At 39.5% G+C, this 23,760-nt stretch overlaps 1 protein-coding gene across 1 annotated transcript in view; it reads left to right on the plus strand.

The window, feature by feature from the left end:
- Window positions 1-16,254, plus strand: part of ZNHIT6 (zinc finger HIT-type containing 6) — a 34,058-nt gene extending 17,804 nt beyond the window's left edge. The window contains exons 10-11 of the mRNA XM_068406857.1: window positions 10,910-11,034; window positions 15,333-16,254. Of these exons, the coding sequence (XP_068262958.1) occupies window positions 10,910-11,034; window positions 15,333-15,418 (211 nt within the window). The 3' untranslated portion in view covers window positions 15,419-16,254. The remainder of the gene's footprint in view (window positions 1-10,909; window positions 11,035-15,332) is intronic.
- Window positions 16,255-23,760: the final 7,506 nt, after the last annotated feature.

Raw genomic sequence — 23,760 nt, forward strand, 5'->3', positions numbered from 1 at the left:
ACAAAAAAAAAAGGCCAAACCAACCCCCCAAAAAAGAATTCTGAAATCCAACAGACCTTTGATATTTGTTATAAGTAAGTTAACAGTCAGAGTTGGCTTTTTCATAACTACAGATATTTAATGAAAAAGTTATTTACTCATCTTTATCATATAAAATGATCCTATTTCCAGAAGAGCAATAACTGCAGCAGACTTGGTTTATAGTAAATATTTTAATCTAAGAGACAATTAATTAAATAAATCTTAATGAGGTTAAACCACAAACAGAATATCTCTTTTATTGGGTTCAGTAATACATTGCATGAATCTAGTTTAGATAGTCACCTGTCTTTAATCACATGCATTTAGTTTAATGGAATTTAAAAATAATGCCTTCTTAAACATCAATGTTAGGTCTTTTATATAGTAATTTTCTTTTTTGCCTGTTGATATATTAAGAATGTCCTGTGAATGTTGTTTCAGAATAAGTTGTTGTAGAAGACGGTTTGGGATTGAAAATAGCAGTAGGCACTGACAGAATATTTAGGTGCTTGGAAAATTTAGTCTGGGTAGCCGTAAAAGCTTTGCAAAGCCCACTGCTTTCAATGGACCATGTCCTTCAAGAAGCTGGAGTACAGAGCAATACCAGACTGTATCCTGTAGCTTTCCCCTTGTAAAACTGCCACACTGTACAGGGATGCGTATAGAATCAGTTGTAGCATTAGTTTTTATATCAGTAGTACTGGTGCAGCTCATGCTTCATTACTCAGAAAGCCAAAAATATCAAAAGCATTTTTGTACCAGCTCCAGCATCAAGGGGCTTCTTACTCTCTGTGGTGACATTGGCTGGTGCACATGAGAATACTGGCATGTTTGCCACTTAATTCTTGTGGACCACAGGGAAGAAAATCTGCTAAACAAGTATCAGAGGTTCTTCTCTACTAAATGCCATTGCTTTATGGTGGTGAACCCATATTTTGCTTTAACTGATCCAATGCAGTTGCTTCCCAGAAGGCTGGATGATGTTAGTAATTTTGGAGCACTTCCCTGTCTCAAGATCAGCTGGCAGAAATGAGTTATTTCCTTGGATGAATGAGTTCTGTGCTCAAAGAGAATTTTCTTTTGTAGTCTATTGTTTTTAAATAACTAAGGGTTAGATCACATTAGTAGGTCGCAGTAGTCACAGTAACAGATTTAGGAAGATGAAGTAAGTTTTTTGCTTTAGTGTGTGCAGATTGCCAACAGACTTTTAGAAAATCGTCTTGAAATTCAAAGAATAATATAAATGTAATGGAACCAGATCTCTTTATATGTAGTACTTACATTGGATTATTTCTTTTCCTGTCATTAAAAATGTCTATCTGCTTTGTCAGCAATTTTAAATATTTATATGCTATATTTAAATACATTGCAGATAGCCTCAAATATTGATAGCATTAATTTTTTTCCTTAATTCTTCATACCATCTTCCTAGGGCACTTCGTTCTGCATTATCATTTGTGAGTAACTTCATGTAAAACCAACAGAGCTTATAGTCTTTGCTTTCTGCTTTTCATACATAACTCAGTTGCTTTAAAAAAATCACTGTTATTAGTGTAATGCATGGATCAGTTCTTTTTATCATCATATTACAACCTCATTTCAAAAATACTACTTAATCTAGCAAAACAAATATACTGGAATTGGCACATTTCAAGCATTTCCTCCTCTGCTTTTTCTGCAAATGTTGAAAAGTGTGGGGTGGTTTATTTCAGATTCTCTAGCCTTACGTAGGAAGCAATTTCTCTTCACATTTGTGTAGTACGTGGTATACATGAGACAGGAACTAAGGATACAAATCCCTGGCTGAACTGCTGGCCTTGGCATGAGTTGGAACAGACCCCAAGCTGGCTTTAACCTATGCCAGCAGAAGATTGACAGTAGAATTCATTACTCCTCTGTAGCTCGCAGCAGCTGGCACAAAAGCAGCTCTGCCAGCTTTACAAAAGCAGGGAGCTGGCTTACAATAGTCATTCTTCACTGCACCGCTGTAGTCAGGCTCTGGCGACTTTGTGCTGTTCAAGGGGAAATAGAATTTGGTCTGTAGTCTGTTTCTTAAACACAGTGCTTCTGTGTATTAATACTTGCTGCAGTTTTTTCCCAGAGTGTTGGGTTTTGTTTTGTGGGATTTTTTTATTAAAACTTCAGCTTTTCTTACTGAATACTTTGTTATGTTTTCTTGTAGGTCATTTCAGGCTTTCTAGTTTTGTTACTGCAGCCATTTCAGTGTCATTTTTCACTTGCTCCTTTATCTGAACATCACTCTCTCTGCTGACAAAAGTGATGCAGAGCAACAGATGCCAGGACACGCAGCTTTTACTGTAAAAAATAGTCACTTTTCCTTCCGATCTACTTACAGTTTTCATTGAAATCCTGTATTACACAACATAGATGGAAGTCAGAAAACTAGTCATTGCTGAGTATGAGAAGTATGTATGGTCTGAATCTGTAGCATGCATAGCTAGATGTTTGTGATGTCTGACTACAGTTACTTGACCTTTGAGAAGATTTTTGGGATGATTCCAAAAAATCCTGAATTTGTCCATCTTACTATCTTGAGCAATCATTCATTTTTTTTCTTGAAAGGGATTCCTTTATGAACCAGTAGGCGCCTGTTTTTTAAAGTAACAATCCAGCGTTTTGTAACCCATGCTGAATTCTTTTGGATGAACTGTTTATAATTAATGGCATTGCATTAGAATTTCTGGAGCGTCCAAGCTAGAGAGTCACTGAGCAAGACATCTATTGCACAAAGATTTATTTGAAATTATAGGCTCCGCTCCAAAATTCTGCACTCTGTGTTGGAGCAAGTTAGATCCAGACCACTTACGGAGGAGAAATTTGTGAGTAAGGTGGAGAATGAGATAACAATAAAAGTGTTAGTGTTGGCTTCAGCCAGTGGTTTGTCCTGTCTAGTCATCTAGTGGTGTTCTGTAAGCACCTCAGGCAGACCTGAAGACCTTCAGACCCTTCACACTTGCAAAGCAGGTAGGCAGACCCCAAATTCTAAAATATAAAGAAAACTACACAGTAGCCTCTTTTCTGCATCATAACTGGGCTTGAAGCATGGGAGCAGCATACCCAGCATATGCACAGCCAGATTTTCTCTCCTTTCTCTGAGGAAGTGTACATCTAGGAAAGGCTGTTTTAAGAACAAATCTTACAGTTTGCTCCAGCCTGATATCTCTCCTAGGGAGCAGAGAGGAACTTGCCTGTATGTATGTACTATGTAACATACGCAGAGTATGGAAAATGCCTTCATGGAAGTCCGTGTACTGTGTGGCATGCACATATAAGGCAGACTTGAAGCGAAGAAGACAGGCCATGAAGTCTAAGTGAAGTCTGCAGTTGGAAAAAACCCATTGAATAATCCGTTGCCTCTTGGCTGGGGGAAGGAGCTGGTAAAAATGGGCTGCAGAGAGCAGAAATAATGTTCAAATCGTTTGTCCTATTCCAGTCTAGCATAAGTGTTGTGAGATGTATCAAGGGGTTTAATTCAACTGTATCTGTCTGGGTTGCTGTTAAAATATTTTTCGGAAGGAAAAAGGATTTGCTGCTAGTTTCTTGGAAGAAAAAGACACAGTGAGTTGCTGACTTAAAGTTAGCTGAGTTTCTCAATTTTGGGGACCAGGCAGCATAGGGAGGCTGGAGTAAGAGGCTTCTAGAAGCAGATACAAACTCGTTCACATTTGAGGGCAGTTGAAGGGATAGGCTGAGCTTGGAAGCTGCAGCGCTGTGAAACATGGCAGCATAGCCATCAGCATTTTCACAGAGGCGGAGTGGAGGAGAACCTCTTCATGTTCCAGTCAGGAAGGAGAAAACTTGTTATTTCCTGCTGATGCTGCCAAGGGGAATCCCTGTGTTTTTTCTCTTTCTTGACGGAAATGAGCTAGGGCTGATTGTTTCGACCTTGCCAAGGAGGGAATTGACCTTCCTGCTTGTTTGCCAAGAAAATAATTTGTTTCCTTTAGTTCATAGCTTTTCCTTTTCATTGTAAAGCACTAGTAACCCCTTAATGGAATGTTTCTGGTGCTGTGATTCCCATGCAAATAAGTATAAATTTGTGGATATGTTTCCACCATTTAGTAGAGAGTGTTAGAGGTATTCAGGCTATCTCCATATGAGCTAAATTTGGAAGTTAGAATTTTCTATCTAGGGATCTGAAATTACAGAAGTATCAGTTCTTCCTGTTCCTGAAGTGGAGGTTCATCAGATTAACCCAAGTGTAATAACAGCAGTATTGCCAATTTACAAGGACTGATTTCTCATCAGTTTTATATTTCTGTTTATTTTATCAGTGCACTGCTTACTTATGTTAATTTGTCAAATGAGATTTGACCTATTAGTTTTCTGAACTTGATGTATTAAGAGTTTTTCTTTGCATCCTTTGGTATTCCTTGGTACACCCTCCACCTCTAAAATTATATACAGTAATGTTTCATGAGGCTGTGTAACAGAAGTACTATAATTAAAGTAGACTTGCAACATTCGTTTTTTCTCCGTGATCATGCCAGTATTTTATTAATGGTACAAGTTACATATTTTGACTTCACTGTATTTTTGGGGACTCACCCACAGCTTTCACTTGTACTAAAGATGCCACTAATATCTTTTCAGTTTTTGAAACTTCAAGCACTCATCTTCAGTAGTCAATTCACTCTCTTTTTAATAACTTCTTCCTTGTGAAATCTCATATTCCCTTTAGGCCTTTTGCTGATCATTAACTCATTAGGCTGTTTTATTTCTTTATCTCGGGCATACAGTAGCTTTACATGATTGTGGTATACCCTTTTTCGGTATGTCTGCTCTATACCACTTAAAGATTTGTAAACCTTGAGCTTTTTGAGCAGTTTGTGAAGCTGCCTGGCTTCGCAAAGTAAGTGAATTCCTGTTTGGGTAAGGGGCTAATGCTGTGATGCACTTGAATTACAGCATCTTTACTTGTTGATGGATTTTGTTACTACTTTTCGTTATGTCTTATGAGATGGGGAAAGTATTTGCTTTCTTGAAATTCAATATCACTTCTGTATTCTTCAAACCAAATTCTACTGGATCCAAGAAGCTGACATTTGCTAGTTTCACATTTTCCTTCTGTTTTGTCATACTTTCTCCCGTAACTAAAAGATGCAGAATGGTTTGTACTTCAGTTAATCTTTACATCTTTATTGTGCATCCTGAATTCTTTTACCACATCACTTAATGCTCAGTCCACTAAATTGTTGCAGCAGATGCCTTATCTGCTTTATGGGTTTTGCCATCAATTGATATATTTTTCCATCATTGTCATTAAACTACTTTTACTGTGTATTCCTCTTTGTGCAATTGCCTCATTCTCAAGAGGTTTAAACAAGGACAGCCTTTGTGCTTCTATGGTGACATACTTGTAATATTATTTTGCTTGCCTCTTCTTTCCATTAACTATTTTGTATATTTTCTAGGGTAAAAGTGAACAAACCATTAAATCTTTCTGGACATCTACTATTCTGACACATAATTTATGTGACAATTGGTGTTCCTGCTGTCTTCACCTGAGTGCTACTTTTCTTTTCTTCCAGGATGTTTTTTAACTCCCTGAAATGCATTTGTAAGAAGAGGGCTTTTGTGGTTTGTGGGGTTTTTTTGTTTGGGGTTTTTTTTTCCACATTTTACACTTTAGTTTTCAGCAGTTCTTAGATTTCCCTAGTGGAGGTGTCTCTTGTGGCCCATAAGAGAGAGGAGACCATGGGTTGTTACAGCTTGTCTTAATACGGTCTTTGTTTGAGGATGATCTATGGCCAAAATGTGGCAAGGAAAAAGGAACAGCTTCATGGTTTTCTTGTTATTTGGAAGTGCCTTTATGTATTCTGTGTATGTAGGTGATGGTGATAAAGGAGGTATTAGGAGATGATGATAATGTATAAGATGTTTTCCTGGTATGGTGGCAACTTTTCTTCCTCTGCTTTTTTAGTTGGTTCCTGGCAGGACTTGTGGGCCAAATGGTTGATAAGAGAAGGTTTCTTGTCCTAATTTTACTTTTTTCAGGAAAAGGACATCTGTGATTGAACAGGAAAGGACATCTGTTACTTAAGATGGGGATCTGACTTGAAAAGGGATTGGCCAGGCAACTCATCTGTATTGGTATAGGTTGAGCTATGCAGGTATCGACAGTATGGAGGAGAGGTTAGTGAACACTTGTTGAGGCAAATTATGGAGGTCCTAGACTGGGAGAAAAACTGTAGACCAAGACTGGAGGGAAGAGCTAGCAGGTTTTAAAATACTTGTGTAAACTGTAGTATAATTTTCTTTCATATTAAAATATTAACTTGAACTTGGTTCTTGTCCCCCTTCCTTAAAAGAGTGTTCAAGCAGAGTAGTCTTTCATATTGTTCAGCTGTTGATAAGAATTAGGTGTAAGGGAAGTGTTATGGCAAGTCATTTCCTTTTTTTGTTTCTAAGGTATCTGCTTTTTTACTCATTGAATTTTCTAATTCTTTTTCACACATACGGACTAACAAAATTCACTGTGTTCCAGATTTCTAGAATGTCAAATTCTAGTGACAAAATTAAATATAAAAATTGTGGATTATTTCGATACATTGTATTTACTTTCTGCCATATGACTTTCCTTTCATACCTAATTCAAGAGTGCATTTCACAACTTCCATGTTCACCAAATCATAACCACACGAAGAGGTTATTCACCACTTAGGAATGAAAGTCCATCTGCTAGTTATTATCTTTGCTGTGCTGCAGCACTTCAGAATGAGTGCTTGGGAGAGACTTTAAATGCTGTACCCAGTCTTTGCTCTCTTCTAGGCAAATGCAGATGCCTAGGAAATGCCACCCTCTTTTGTTTGACGGGGAAAAAAATCTTTGTTCTTCCCATAAGTTAGCAGAAGTTTGGTTGTGGGTTTTTAGGACTAGGCCCAAGATAGACAGCATGATTTATTTTATCTGAATTATGCCAAGTAAATACCTCGATGTTTCCACTCAGTTCTAGAAAGAAAAATCATCTTTGTTTGAAATATATGCAAGGGTTTTAGTTGATCTCTCTCACAGGAAAATTATTAACATCATTATACAAATATGCATTTTAGTAATATTTACAATTATTTAGTTAAAACTTGTTTGTTCTCTTTTCAGTGTCTAGAAGACTAAAGCAATAACATGGTTACAATTTATCTTTAATTCCCAGATTGCAGATTTCTCTCTATTATTATTAAAATCAAAGTTCCTGTAGATGACATTCAGGAAAACCTGATCAGCAGGGAATTTCCTGCTGTCTGAATTCATGGAGACAAGTTATGCCACTGCGATGATAGCCACAGGCTCCATTTGAGGGGAGCTGCTTGTGATGCAGTGACCTAATGCGGCATTCCTGCCTGTGGGAGACAGATTAGGAGACTGAATTGTTGAATTCCTGGAAGGTGGTGGAATAACTATAGATAGTGAAACTATCCTTTGCAGAAACTCATAGATGCTATCAGAAGTACAGAGCCACATTAATTTCAGCGTTTTGTGAAAGGTAACAAAGCCATTCGTGGAGTGAATATAACAGAGTATATGGGAACTGATGTGGGCTTGTTAAATTTTCTCAATTGTCACAATTTTTGTAGGCTTTTAAACTGCCTGCTGGCAGGCAAATTTTATTTATTTTTTTTGTCCCTTAAAAAGCAGTTATTGTTATTTCATTCCATCTAAAATCAAAAGGTGTTGTCTGCCAAGATTGTCTCTTTGTGGTCCTTATAAATGGAGTCATCTCATTAAGAAGAAATCCAGGCCTATTTCTTGCTTTGTGACATGGGCATAAAGCCTTGCTTAGGGCAAGAAAATGATCAGGAAAGCGTATTATTAGATGGTGGGTGTTGGACAAGGAGGCTGAGGGGAATGTATGGAAGGGAGAGAGAAAATATGTGGGAAGTAAATATCAGGGAGGGAAGAAGACGGAGAGAGAGGGTGCAAAGGGAAGTCCCACTGAATACAGGGATCAGGAAGCTGCAGCGCAGATAATTTGTATGAACTGGGCAGTGGGAGAAAAGGGAAAGCAGGGGGAGGGTTTAAAAGAAAGATGTGAAGATGGGGTGTTAAGGCAGTGGTTCTGTCAGGGTGATCAGTTTCTTTGGAGCCAGGCTTATCTTCAAATCCATCGTGTCATGAAGGGCTGAAGGAGCTTGTTTAGGATGGCAGCCTTAGTTAAGTTGGTTCTTGCAACTGGCCTTGAAGCATGGAAGAGTCTGAGTGAAAGGACAGGCTTACTCTGGTGGTCATTCATTTTACTGGGTTGTCACTTGAAATGCGCAGTGAAGGAAGGGCCTGAAGAAGGTTGCAGCTCGTTACGGGTTCTTACTGAGCAGGCTACGCAGTCCGAGTGATACAGGACAAGTAGATAAAAATGGTGATAAAAGAATATATGGTAATACCTGATTACCAGGTTCTCCCTGCTCTACCTCTGACCTGGGGTGAGACCAGTTCCCTGCAAATACATAGGAGGACCTCCATTCCAGTGTTACCTTGCATCCTCACCAGCTCATCCTGGTGACTAGTCAGTACAGAAAGTTACAAGACTTGTAAAAATGCCATTTCATTTCATTTTTCTCCAAACAGGTCTAGCCTTTTTGTAAGTAAAAAAATTGTGTGTGTATATAGGCTTCTGGAAAAGCCTTACAGGGCAGTCTTCTTTTGCCCATAGGTCTGTGTTGTTCACCCCCTGAGGTATGACTTTGTTCTAGTTCTGGGATAAAATTGGGAAGGTTTTTATCGTGACTGAGTCTTTCAGAGAGAACCTGAAAAATCAGTCTTGCTTAGGAGCCATGCTGTATTAGACTTTGGAATTGAGTGACGAGTATTAGTTTTCTTCTGAGATCTTTTGAGCATGCACAGTCAAGGAAGAGATTGGCAGGTGGATTAGCAGAAAACCTCAACTTGCACTTGTGTATAAAGTAGGGAATGTGGTAGACTGAGGTCTTTTGGATAGCACAGACACTAACAGCGAAGTTCAAAAAAGAGAAGCATTAAGCTCCTTTGTTGTATTCTCCCTGAAGATTACAGCCCACATTATGCACTAAAAATTTAGATGTTTTCTCTGTCACTGTCAACCAATAAAATTTACTTGAAAAAAAACAAAAAAAATATGATAAAGCTCTGACTCGGTGATCTAACACTCCAGTAATTTACTATCATAAAATAGTTTTAAGTACAAATGTTTTATCTTATGCCAAGCTGGACGCTAAAGATGTTTTGTCTAAAACATGAGATAATGGAAAGTGTATTGTGGCATGTGAATTACTTTAGCCTCTTGGTGGTAAATGTTTGCTTAACCAGAAAAGAATGTGTTGAGGTCCTTGCCAAAGGAAAGGTATTGCCATACTTTGCATTTAGAGTACTGTAAATAAAGCAGTAAATATGTTCCTGTTCAGTAAATATGTTCCTGTTCATGTGTGTTAATCTACAAGTTATGAATGCATTCATTTAATGAGAAGTGTAATATACTGTTATCCCTTTTAAAGGGTTTCAGTAAGAAGAGGTCATAATTACTTCGGGTTGAGAGAAACATGAGACCAAATTTTTTCATGATGATTGAAGTTGAATATGAGAGAGAAATAGTTTTTACTCAAACGAAGTTTCCCATAAATCCCAAGTACTCAAATCCTGTTTACCTTCAATATTCTTTTTGTGTGCTGACTCCTCTGATGTACTGTTCTTAATCACACATTAGTGTAAATCATAAAGTATATAATTTCCTTCACCCATCCGGTGTTGTTTTTGGCAAAAGAAAACCCAACTGCATAGTATGTTAATGATCAGAGAAGGCAGAGCAGCTATGGGAAATACTCCACTTATTGCCCACGGTGTATTTTGGTTTTGAACTTCATTTGCCTTTAACTGATACAATAGCTTAGTAGTAATTTAATAATGCTGATTACAGAAAGAATTGCATAACTGAGATTGCAGTGTAATAATATCAGAGCATATGTTGGATGCCGCAGTTACAGCAAGTGAAAGCAACAGGGTTTCTCTTACAGCAGAGGGCTTTGAAATATCCCTTCTTTTCCCCAAAATCCCACATCCAGGTTTCCAGTTAGAGAGCTGGGAGAGAATATTACAGTTCTAGGAAATAATTGTGGAGAAGATGCTAAGTTTACGTTTTATTACTGTAGCATCATTTGTTATGTACCTTCACGTAGGTGAAGAGGAGCCCTTTTCTGGGAAAGGACTGCGCATCCGAGGCATGTGCTCTTGTAGCACACACATATGTGGGGATTCGTACAGGGAGTTTCTTGCAGATGGTGCTGTAAGCAGAGATTTTCTTAGGCATAAATGGGGATATCGTACCATCTTTTAGAAATTATTGCCCCAGTGTTCTGTGTATCAGAGCCCTTACTTCTACAAAAACTCTTAAGTGCTTTGCTTTAGTAGTTGTTCAGATATGCTTTTTATTTCATCTTCCCAGTACTTCACTGATAATTGATAAGCAAACGTGATAAATAAGGTACAATACTAACCATGTAAGTTAAACCTGTAGTGTTAAAGCCCGTAAGTAGAACATTAAGTGTTATTTTTAATTTATAATCTGATTTTGGTAAATATATCCATTTTGATTACCAAAATCAGATATGGACATAGGGTTAAGAAATTCATTAAGAACTTGTAAAACATTTCAGCCCTTAGAGAAATTTGACTTCGATTCTCCTCTTGTTCTTATGTTTAGATATTAGCATGGGTTTAAAAAATTATGTAGTTGGATAATAAGACCGGAGATGTAATTTGAATCATAAGATAGTTCTTCTGAACATGATATCATCTGAAAATCCTGTGAATTGACAGAAAGCTTTCTTCTCTCCCCCCCTGGACAGTGTATATTATGGCCTTGGTAGTATTAAAATCCAAAATAAACTTCCCTGTTATTTTTAAGGTACAATGAACTGGATGCCAGTAGAAGCCTCCTAGACAATTTGAAAGGCAAAGTAATAATTGAGTATCCAACGTTTTTTGTGGTCTTGAAAACATTGAAGAATGACATGGTGGTTCTTGGCCAAGGTAAGCATATATTTATTTCCTGTTATGCTATACTTAGCTATTTTAGTTAAATAAGCAATAATTAAGGATACACCTATTAATAATGCCAGGAATGTGCAGTATGTCTTGTATTTCCCTCTGAATCTAAAAGATTGCTATAAAAAAGCTGTTATGATTGCTCTGTCTTAAAACTGCTGGCCGATGGCTTACATCCATAAGCTGTATTTTATGTGTTTTCCCTAACTTTGTTTACTGGTGCTTGATTCTTTTTTTGTATATTTTTAGCCACTAAAGAAAAACAACGCTTCAGACTTGTGCTAAATTTTGTATGTAGCAAAGTTTGACAGAGTTGATTATTTGTAAAAGATCAAGCTGTCAGGGAAGATGAGTTTTAAGTTAAGCCTGCTAATCATACAAAGGAATCATTCTCCATTATTTCCTAGCATAACTCCTAACATTGGACAAATAATTCTGATTACAGGATAGTTATTATAAATCATAATGGCAAAGTAGCTTTTCGAGTGGGTTAAAAGCACAATGTTATCTTTCAAAAAGTACTTAGTTGAGGGGGAGCTTTCATCTTGGAGTTAACTTAGATGAGAGTCCAGGTCTAGCAGGAATTTGTACTTCAGTTTTGAAGTTAATTTCCATCTTTCTCCCCAGTGTAAAGGCTTCATGTCCCAGCTTCGCTTTCTGCAGCTGCTGATGCAGGGAACTGGTTCCTTTGTCTCTTAGTCCCCCAGCTAGTCACCTTAGTTACCACATTCCATATTTGTCAGGGATGAGCCAGTCTGTTCATTTTTTACAGATTTCTGAGGAAAAGCTTTATGAAAGAAAATGTTTTGCAAAGAAAAAGAAATATGTTTGCAATGGCTGTTCCCTGCAACAACTCAATCATGGCTCTATGTGAATGTAATTTGACTGAATAAATATGAGACTTAGAATATTGTACCAGCGATATCAAACTTCCATGGATCTTTGCTGTTCTGACTAGATGACACTAAGTGATCCATTGGAGCAGTCTGCTCTCAAAGAAAAGGCATGCAGATGTTTCTTGTGGTATGTACTGCAAGAGCTTCTGAGGGCGAGACACTGCACCAGGGGATGAGGTAGGAGTCTTGTCTGAGCAACTAGGTCCACTGATATTCACCCTAGGAGTGCAGATGTGTATACTGGAATACAAGGAAGCTAGGTACTTTCAGTTTATCCATTATTTCTTGATCTAGGTCCCTTGCCTTTCAGTAGGCAGCCATACCCCTATGATTTAGATGTCAGGAGGGCATTACAATTGATTGACTCATAAACTTAATCTGAATATGGTGGTTGTCATTGTCTCCTGAGCTAGTAGGGAGATTGTCCTTTTAAGGGTATAGATTCAAATAAGTGTTGACTGAACGACTACATTTTGAGGTCGTGCTGCCGCAGCAACCAACTGATTCTGTAAAAGGCAGAGTAGAAGGGCAAAGGGAAGAGAGAGCCAGTAACAGCTGGGGAAATGCCAATAACTCTGTCACAGGGCAGTGCAAGTGTGTGTCTTCAAGATGATGACCTTCCTCTGCTGCAGGGATCATTCAGTTAGCAGTCATCCCTGAAGCTGGTATTCAAGGAACACTGGCAGCTATTTCAGGTTTTGGGAACCATTAATTTCCTTATTTTTTTTTTATCTGTTTCTATAGATTCCATAAAAATCAAGTGCATAGCTCTCTGTTGAGGTGTGTTGGATACAAGATAGCAAAATATTATAGCTAATGGCAAAAATAACGTGATTTACACAACTTCTATCATAATTTATTTTTGTACACCTTAGTTAACATATTAACACTTCAGCTTTGAGTTTGGTTTAGACCCTGTGTTCTTGGAGCTTTTACTGGTAAGAGTGGAAGCCTGCCACAGTAACTCTAGATTCTTTCAGGAAAAGCGTGTTCAGAATGTGAATATAAAAACATGAGGACTTCTTTGTTGCTGTTACTCCACTTGCAGACAAAATACCACTTTTGTTGAAGTGTGGCAGAATCATTGTACTCTTGTGTGTCATCTTTAAAGAATAAAGGAGAAAAAACAGTATTTAGTTTGCTTTACCAGTTGTATCCACAGATAGTTGCTAAGAGTGGAAGTCTTGGGTTCACCTCCAGACTCTCCAAGGAGAAGTCTGTTGTAATCAGAGAGGTGCTTTAGCCCACTCCCGTCTCCCAAGAGGTGACCTTTCAGCTGCAGCATCTTGTGTGTTACTTGCAGTCCAGCTTCTTGAACACATATAGCTTTTTGTGTCAGTTGCACGCTCCTCCTAAGCCATCCATCCTGCTCTTGCTTATCCTGTCTCTGCCAATACTGCTTTTTCTTTCTGCCTGCCTTCTCCATGCGCACCCGGAGGGACACTTGTCTCGGAGTGCCTGTCCGGCTGACCTCCCCTTGGCATTCCAGGCAAACAGCTGCTGCATTGATGAACAGATGTCTGGCAGGGTGTCTGCTGGAGCACAGGGGCTTCGACTGCCATAGCCCTCCAGGGTCTGTTTTCAAAGGACCCAAGCTAGAACAAGAAACAAAGTCGCTAAAATGATGTTTCTTTAACTGAGCAGTCTCAGACCTACCCCCTTCCCCAGGAAGAAAGGAGGCAAGTTTTCATAGCCCCACCAACAGGCACGTGCTGGGGAAAGATCACCATTCTCCTCTGCGATTCAAGTTACTACCCGCAAAGACTCAGGGAGAGCTAGAGCTGGACACCTTCCAAGAGAGACTCCTATCCTTGTTCTCAGAAATGGCTGGAGTATTTTGGCTGAAACTTTCAAAAAAATAAGGAAAGTAAGGATTGAGGAAGGAAACTGGCACTGTAAAATTTAAACCCAGAGTTTAAATTTTTACTTCATAAGTAAACTGCAGACAGTTTTATGGTGTGAAGTACTGGGCAATCTTTATTTATAGGCAGTGCTATCAAAACCATAAAAATACGTTCTTTTTGAGTGAAGACAATCTATAATTCCTGTTAAATAAAACTTACTGTAACAGACTAAACTAAAGCTAAAATTTGTCTGTTGAGCTTCACTGTGAGTCAGAAGATTGCCACATTCTTTTATGTGATGTTTTGATGGTTGACTTGCTTATAGCAAAAACTACAGGTGCTCTGATTTCAGCATACAAGGTCAGTCATGGCTGAAGATAGTAGGGGATTATAGAAGCTTTCACAGGACTTAGGGGCAAAAACAATCCTTACTTTGTGCATTACTCAGTACATATCTGGCATATAAATGTTAATTGATTATACACTAGATTTAATGTAGACAAAATGTGACCTCCGATGCTTCTGGGTGAAATGCTTCTATTTTCTTGAACAAATTCCATTGAAACTGTACAGGTGCACACTGTGTCCTATGTATTATCCATGTTTCCCAGCTGTAGAACTTCTCTTGACAACACAGTAGCTATACTGCATCAGCTCCCTTTTGGTAACGTTTCCTTAATGAAGCATCTGACACTAAATGCTCGAAAACTTCTTTAAATTCATAGTCTGATCAAATACTGAAAATAACAATGAGAGCAGAGTGTGAATCATGGGCCTACTTTGCTGTAGTTTATTTTTGTGCTGCTTGAGTGCCACCGACCAGTGGCATTTGGTGACCTCACCACAAGGTGACCGGGGTCAGTGCTTGTTAAAAGGAGGAGTCTCAGGGTGTGAGGCTGAAGACCAGTTTGGGAAATGAGTGTTTCACAATATGATCTCGGCAGCCCACAACAGCCGTGTCCTAAAGCATAAGTTATGGTGCAGCTTTAACCTCATCAGCCTTAGCTCATGGATTCACGCAACTTAACACCATCTTTGGGATGCTGGGACATGTGGAGGGAGTACATAGGTGCATGATCTTAATTTTCCATTTTCATTTAGAATTTCTCAGTAGTTCCCCATCTGAAATGCTGATAAAAGTGTAGATGATTTATAACTCATTACAGTTGTGATATATATGTAGCAACCCAGAAAACAACATTTAAAAGAAATAAGCCAAGAGAACAATTTTAAATTCTCCGTGGATGAAGAGGAAGAGTGTGTGGGATACGTACAATGCTTACCTACCTACTTGACTGAAAGACCAAGATTTAAAAACTAAAAGAAATTCTCAGCATTGTCTTGCTTTCTTCTTCAACAACAACACCCTACCCAGGGCTTTATCCCATCTTATGAGACTGGTTATGTCTTATGAAATAGCTGTCTTCAAGGAAAGTGTGATTAAAAGGAAAAGAAGATACGAAACTGCTTCTGTTTGATGAGCAAACAGCATTGCTGAAACTAATTGCTTGCTTGTTTGTTTGTTTGTGTCCTACACCCTCAGATGCCAGTGAACCTGCAGAGAACTCGGACAGTGAAAGTTCATCCCTTTCATCTATGGAAGAAGGGGAAATTCGGGACAGTTCATGACGGTTCTTTGAGAGAAGAGGGTGGAATGAGCCTTTTATTTTTTTTTTTTTAATTTAATTAAATTTTTTTTATACAACTGCGTTCTCAGAGGTTTGGTTTGGCTTCCTTTACTAAAGGCAGCACTTCCAAACTGCCTGCCTATTTTTAGATGTAGGAGTGCATATTTAGGGATGTAAATGAAGAGATGGGGAATTGCTTGTTCCAGAAAAAAATGATATTCTTATTTAATTGCACCCTTTTGTGCATGTATCTTTAGTAAATCAGAGTAACCCACATTTAAAGTTTCTAAGTTAGTTTCAACAATATCTTTTTTCCTTTTACCCTAACAGCTCTGATTTCTGAGTTTTAAATATCACATATTTGTATTTTTATGTGGACTTGAGTCTTAATGCTTAAACTTACTGAAAAAAACACTGGTGTTTCATTAGATTAATTTTCTTTTAGGGTATTTCTTTGTCATGCTGAGCTGCTGCAAATGATCTTACTTAACTTTTGACTTTAAGCTTCTGTGATGACATTTTGGGTGCCTGATGCAATATGGTTTTTTTTCTTACTTGGTTGCATCTTGTTTAATGTGTTAAGGACAGGTCAAACCACGTTTTCAGAGTGGCGTGTTGCTGTATGTTTGATCTTCTACCCTAATCTTGTAAATTAGCATGGGTTTTAAAATCAACAGAAATGGACACATAGTGTCACTAGTGCTAATATGTTGGACTTCTAAACAATGCTTATGTTATGCATCTGGTATTACTAGTTTACCTACTGAAGGCAAGTATGGTAAATATTTACTGGAATATCAACTAAATTTACCTACTTAAAAACAAATAAACCTTAAAAAAAAAAAAAAGCCCTGTACTGTATCATCTGCTGACAGTAGAGATGTGTTGTTAGCTTCTGAGAAGATTGCTAGATCCCAGACCACTTACCACTCTAAGTCCCCCATGTCTGTGGGGTCTGTTGGAGGATGAGAACAGCGTGTGCTGCGAGCGGTGTGAGACAGGTAGGCCCGTCTGCACACTTGCACTAGGGAGTTCTCAGGGATCAGCATAGGTGTTTGGGGTTAGTTTGCAAGGGTCTAGCTAAGTCAGCATTTGTAAAGTCTTAAGGACATGATCACTTTGTAGACAGGTCTATGAGGTTGTTGCTGCCATCGTTGTTACCCCAGTCGGTTTGTCTCCTGCTTGAGACTAGCACCTTTGTGACAAAAGTTGGCGGTATGAGATGCACGCTAAACTACCATGAAGGTGATTTTTCAATCCTAAGTGTCCTTCCTGCCAGTGCTGACATTGTGGGTAGAAAGACAACAGAAAGCAGTGAGGGAACTTGTTAACAGGAGGCTGTGACATCAATGTGGGAGAGGGCTGGGGCTTCCAGACTCTCAGTCTAGGCTTCAGGGCACCAGGTTGTCGGCACCTCACCAGTCATGCTGCGTGGAGAGGATTTGTGAGATGTTCAGTTTTAGAAGTTATTTTTTTCACACCTTTGCAAACAAATTGTCATTAAAAAATTGTTCACCATGCCATCCAAGTACTGAAGTTTGGAAAGAGCATCAGACCTCTGTAGTCACATACTACTTTTTCTCACAGCAGTATCACGTGTCCTTTCCCTTGTGTGTTTTGCAACCCCTGGTAAAACAGGGAAGTTTTTCTTCGTGCCTGGCAGTAGCCACCTGTGCTCTATTTTCTTTTTTAGTCATTGTTGGTCCTCTGCCCACCTCTTGTTTCAATGTTTGTTTTTTTAACGCTTTTTAAAGGACCAGGATTCCTAGCTATAGGTGCTGCTTTCATATTTTTGCAGTTCAGTGAAAGTGAATAAACTTTTCCTAATCAGTGATTACTGCATGCTGACTTGGTAGCCACAAATTACTTTAAACCAGTCTTGAACCCATTCATAATAAGACCGATAAAAGAGCAGAACAGCAAAACTGCCACAGTTCATTTGCCAGAAAATGTTTCATCTGGAGTAAAAGCGTGGCAATTCTGTTAAGATTCATAGCACAGTGGAAATTAGAGTGCTGCAAGTATTCGTGTTGATCTGCATGTGTGTGTGATTAGTCTTTGGCATTTTGCATTACTCTCCTACACTCTTGGAGGTTTTCATTAATTGTATGAAAGGGTTTGCCTGTGGTTCTTTTTTCTTACATAAATCTAGTTTAAGCTTCCTTGTGAGTCAAACGCAACCGTAATTTGTTATTTAAATTAAGATGCTGTTAGATCTATCCTTCAGATTTAAATCTTTTCCTACCTGAAAGAAGGTTTTAAAAAATGATTAAGGAGCATTCCTGTGGTGGTTACTAGAACTGAAATTTCCCAAACAAAGCTGGGAATCAGCTTCCGGAGTTGAATCAAATTGAGAGTAAAAGGCCTTGGTAGCATTTGCCATTCATTCCCAGGTTACTATTTACCTATTTTTATTTGGTTTTGATATGGGTTACACTAGTTTGAGCAATGGTGATTCATCAAATGCAAGCCAAGATGAAATTCATATATTCAGTTTTGCTAAACTTTTTCAATATTTGTTTATAAAAATGAATTAAAATTATGGTCTCTGGCTAAAAGCACAGCCTTACTGATGACAGGTGACCAGTGCAGGCCCTGCAACAGTAGTAGTTCTTCATAATAATAAGGTTACTGATATAATGAAAGTTTATGCACTCTTTGGATAGGCAGATGGTTTTTAAGACTTTCATAGGCAGTTAGGGGAAGTTTTTTATTCCTTTCTGAGTGACTTAACCCAGAACGAGCATCTTGTAGTAAACTGAAGAGAGAAAATGTCTTCTTTAAAAGCCATATTTTTAAATTTCCGGTCAAGCACTTTGAAGACACGGAGCTGAGGCTGCCTGGAAGACTTCAGTTCTGTCTGTTTTGAAAACATACTATTGTAATCATATTATACGAGGATCCCTAGAGGACTTTGCCTTGATTCAGCGCAGATGATGTCTGTGAATCAAAACTGTGCGATGTTGTTTTAATCTTCATCATTCAACACCAGCTTGCGCTGAGTGCTTGATTTTATGCCTACTACGCTTACTCATTTATTGTCCTCTATAAACTACTTGTCACAGAAAGAACAAGCTGTGTGTGTGTAGCGTTGCTACGGCATTTCTTTGAATGTTTAGACTTCAGGTTTCAAACCCTGAACCCTCACAGCGTGCTTGAGCTGAAGGACCATCAGCTTACAAAGCAAAGAGTAGAGTCTCTTGTGCTGAATGAACATGCTACTTAAAAAAATTAAGAGCTTAATGAAGTAATCCCTTTCACAAGCCATGAAGGACAAAAATAGAGCATAGCTAAGTGCATAGCAATAGCTGAGAGGTAGGCTTGAGTCAGCCATGTGAGAGAACTTGGTTCTTTTCCTTTTTTGTATAACTTCCTGGAGGTATGAGGCATAAGTTACTGAGTTATCATGGGTAAACAACGTTATATCCCCTGTCAGTGTAACAGCTACGTTTTGAATGAACACATCTGAATTCTAGGTTTTACTGCATTTATTTCCACATTAGGAATTGTTGATCGGTAGAGGAAAAGAGGGTCGTGCCGCAAAATGTGTGGTTGGCGCTAGGTCTTGGAGGCATGCCGGAGCAATTGTTACTCCAGTGGAACACTGCATTTTATTTTGCATTAGGAGTAAAACTGTTTACCATGCAGAACACACACTCTAGTCTAAAGAAATACATATTTTTTTTAAGTTCACTGTAGTGCTGATAGGAAGTCCAACCTACAGGTTGTGTATAAGCAGAGCTGAGATTCAGACCTTGCCCTGCCAGATACGGCTGTTCTCTATTGACATCTGTAGGAAGTGAGAACGTATAACACGTTGCAAGAGCAAGCTTTCAAAGAGTAAATACACAGCTGTGATGATGTAACTTCAGGCCATATTTGGTCACACACATTTCATTCTTTCTTAAGTCCCACGCTCTTTTCCTGAAAACATTTATTCTTCCTCCCTCCAAAGGAAAAAATATCTTGAATTTGTGTTTATGTTGTTGCTATGACATTCAGTTAAACTGTATGCAGATGCAGGTTCTGTTAATAAGAGAAAAAAAAATGAACTGTGTACTTCAGTGAACAAAGATTACCCTGTGTTTGTGTTAAAATGTTGCTATGGCAGTGCATATGGTTTTATTTGGTGGAAATTTGTGGTGAAATGGAAGGAAGTCACATGTATGCAAGACAAACAAGAAATGGCAGCAAAACCAACACGAAATAAATACTGAAACTGAAAGGGAAGTTGCAGATGACATGTAAAACCAGGAAAAAACAAGGATAGTTGTTTTGCTGCCTGTGTGTGATTTGACAACAGAAGTATGTTCCCCTGTGTCTTGCTGGGTCTCAGTGACCCGGCGGACAGTGACTTAGCTCTAATGATGCTTTTATGGCGAGAGGTTCTTTCCCTTGTTGGCTCTGTGCATTGTCACACTTTTTTGTTTTGGAAGCAAAGTTCCACTGGCTTGGCCTGATTTCACCACTGCTAACTTTTCCTGCTGAAAAGCATTTCCAGGCTATCTCATTGCAGTAGGCTTTTTAGCAGGAAAAGTCAATAGAGTGATAAAATATGGAAAGCTACTAGAGCCTTGCCTACCTTTGGGGCAAGGGGGAGGTCTTTGTGGACTTAACAGTCCCTATTAGTGATAGAAACAGTGGATTTTTCTTTCTTTTTAACTGGCACGGTAGTCCTCATATTTACCTAATCCTTTTGCATTAGGCTCCTTTTTTGCATCAGTTGCATCACTACAGCTGTTTGTGGGGTTGCGTGACAAATCAGAGCAGGTTAAAAATAATCTGCCAAAGCAGCAGGGATAGAAACGAGAGGGGAGAGGGAGTCTTGATTTAGAGAAGAAATTACCAGACTGGGAGCTGACTGGTTCCTGTGTGATCCCAGCTGGTGGAGAAAGCAAAAGTGGTTTTAAAATCACATTGCCACTTTCTTCCTGTCATCCCAGTTCTGCCTCAAGAAGGAGGAAGATGTGACTGTGAAAGCTGCTGATTGTCTTTCCACACCTTGCTTCCAGGCTTTCTGCTGAATCGTATAGTAGCCCCAGAACTTGCCCATTTTGCGAAGAGTGCCAACAGGGAGTAGAGATGTGTCCAAGTGAGGTAAAAATTAAGTTGGTGGATGAGGTATAGATATTCAGGAAAAAGAGCAGATGGGGTGGCGTTAAAAGCTTGCCTGAGAAATCCCCATCACGTTCGTATCTAAACTCTCAGTGGTATCTCTTTGTTGACCTTTCTTCCCAACCTCTGCTTTCAGCTGTGCTTGGGCATTCATATTGATTGTAATGGGATTGTTCCACTACAGCATGAGTATCCACTTCTGTAGAGTAAAATATATTTTGCTGGTTTAAGTTCTTGTTAATAGACTCACTCATTATATAGCCGTGACGTCTTGATGTCTGATTTTGACAAATTCATGAGCTAATTAGGATCTAACCTGGTTGGTTTGAGATGCTCAAGGAAATCAGCAGCTTCTGAGAAGCTGGTGTCTTTGACTCAGACGATCTCCTGGGCTCCTTGTGATCTGGTGTTCAACCAGTGTTCTCCAAATATTGCTGGACTACACTGCTGACTGTTAAACTGATACCTATAATGGAGTCCTTCAGTCATTCTTACTGAAACTGCATTAATCATGAGGTTAAGTTGTTAGCATGTCCTAGCTAGATTCCCATGTGGGCAAATCTATGCACTCTACCATTTCTTCTGTCTCGTAAATGAAAACCGTACAAAATCTTGTGTAATCTTTTCCTTCTGGATGGTTGCTACATTCCATCCCATAAGTGTACTTCAAGACAGATGAAGTTGCTTACGTGAATGGTGCCTTGGAGTCTTTCAGGATCTTCTCCAATATAAATTGTGTATGCAGAAGTCATAGCTCTATAGTTTTTCTGGAGGAAAAAAATTGTAGCGTACTGGATACCATTTATTCAGTTTCTTGGTGTTTGGTCTTTACAGGGTAATAGACACAGATGCTTATTGTATCATTTTGTTGGTTGAAGTCGTCTTCTACAGGATTTATATTTTCAAGACATCAAGTCTCACTGCAGTTCAATACAGTTCAGTCATTCATGAGTTGAAATGCATGTATAGGTATCTCCAAAGCTAGTTGTATGTTATTGCTTTCACCGTGGCACCTCCACATTTGTATGTGCTATTTTATACATAGCTATGTAACGTGGAGAAAAAAATTGTGAAGATGAAAATAGGGACATGTCTGCGTGAAAAAAACAGGCTTGAGGCAGAGCAGCTGATAAAACTACACAGCCTTCCTGTGCTGTGTGCTCAGCACTCTGGGCACTGCATGGAAATACTCACACGGATTAAACAGGAGTAAACTAAAATGTGCACGTGCATCAAAGTGCTTTTCTGCAGGATCAGCTCAGAAGGGCCAGCATCTGGCAAGAGCAAGCCTCTGGTGTGACAAGTTTAACTGCTTCTGTGTAGTTTTGACTGCAGGTAGGTTTGACTTCCAACCCTGAATGACTGCTCACTGCAAACTTCCTTGTTTCAGTCCTCAAGACCTGTGCAGCTGTAGCTCAGAAAGTCTCCTGTGTACCCAAATCTGTGGCAGAGCTCCCTGTCTGGAGCATGGGGGGATTCATGCAGCTCCAGTGGACTGTGAGCACGGGAAATCCTCGTGCAGCAATCCCACCAATCCACAGTGTCTCTGCCTGTTCCCGCACAGCCCACATGCTGCCTCGGCTTCCCGCCAGCAGCGGGGAGATGGGCCTGATTCCCAGAAGGTGTTCACCCGAGGGTCAGAGAGACCAGTGGGGACTGCTTTGCTTGGACTCCACAGTAATTTATGTATGGAGCATAGAGGTTCTCATGGCTCAGCTCAGCGAGGGTTAATTAACAGCTTGGCTGTCCCACTGTCAGTAAGATGTTAGCTTTTCCTCCACCCGCTGCTCATTCAGGAGAGAGAGCTGGCAGCATCCCATGAGAGAGGATTTAATGTCATTGTGGAAGTCTGTTTTCTGCGTACTCCTGCTTTTATTTTCCTTCCTGTGATGCAGCACGCACGGAAGCAGAAACTTCACTGTGTTGTGTTCATTAGTAGGGAAGATGTTATATGTAACCCTGATACTATAGTGGTTACCACCATCAAACCCTTGTAAATAAGCGTGCTGAATACAAGGATATGCGTTTCTTCGGTCCCAAAGCTGTAGTTTGACAATGCTCCTTTTGGCGGCAGCACCAGCTTCAGAACTGCCCCATGCCACCACACTCCATCCTCGGGTGACCCCAGCACTTGCCGCAGTACCGCTGGGTCGGGGGGCTGCGTGACAAACCGGAGCAGCTTCAAATTAAACAGCCAAAGGACCAGGGGCAGACAGAGGGGAGAGGTGGGACAGCTGAAGCAGGGGCTGCTGTGGAGAGGAGAGTGCCTGCAGGCTTCGGTACCGTTGCTCGTCCTGGTGTGCCAGGGCTCCCCAGAGAAGCCCGGGGGTCTCCTGGAGTCTGCCTGGCTTGAAGGAGCTGCACACAGTGCAGGGGGCTTTATTTTCAGGGTTTGAACTGCTTGACAGCCTGGCATTGAAGTGTGCTGAAAACTTACTGTTTCTTGTCACGTACATTATTTATTATGTTCCTAACTCTTCATCTTTCAGTATTCATCTTGGAGAAGGATTTTGATATTTTAGTTTTTGACCAAGAAGTAAAATTATAGTTGTGCTCATTAACCTTACCTATAAGCCCTGCTGATTGCACTTCAAGGAACTCATGTTTTTATCATTTATGTTTTCATGTCTAGTATTTAGGCTTTTTCCTCCTGGAACAACAGAGGGGTATAAAGATTTCAAAGCAAGGGCAATGATACATAAAAAACTACACTGATTCCTTTTACAGCATTGCAAATTGTGGGTTTGAGTAGTTTTGCTGTGTAATTGTGAAATGCAGAAAGTGAAGAGAGGACTAATGGATGATGATCAGCTGGTGCGAGATCCCAGCTCTGGAAGACTTGCAGTTCATTTTAGCGGGGTTCATTCCCTCTCTTTATAGCAGGATAATTTCATTTAGTATGTTTTACTCTTAAGTTTGCACGAGCTGCTCCTGCAGCCCTTATTCTCCCAACAGTACGTTTTTTTCTAGTGAGCAGATTACAGAACCGCCCCTCTACTTGATGAAACATGGAAAGCCCAAAGTTGCAGGTTGTAAAATCCAGGGCCTGGTGAGAGCCACACTTGAGGCAGGAGTTGGAAGGGCCACTTTTGTTTGTATACGGTGCGTGCGTTACAGACATACAGTCTACACATATAGTATAGTCACATGTATATGTAATTTTTCGGGGAGCTGTTACTTACGTTGTTTGGAGATGGGTGTCATTCAAGTGTGACAGTGGGGATGGCG

The sequence above is a fragment of the Nyctibius grandis genome, chromosome 8 (assembly GCF_013368605.1).
Source record: "Nyctibius grandis isolate bNycGra1 chromosome 8, bNycGra1.pri, whole genome shotgun sequence".
In the NCBI taxonomy this organism is placed as follows: Eukaryota; Metazoa; Chordata; class Aves; order Nyctibiiformes; family Nyctibiidae; genus Nyctibius; species Nyctibius grandis.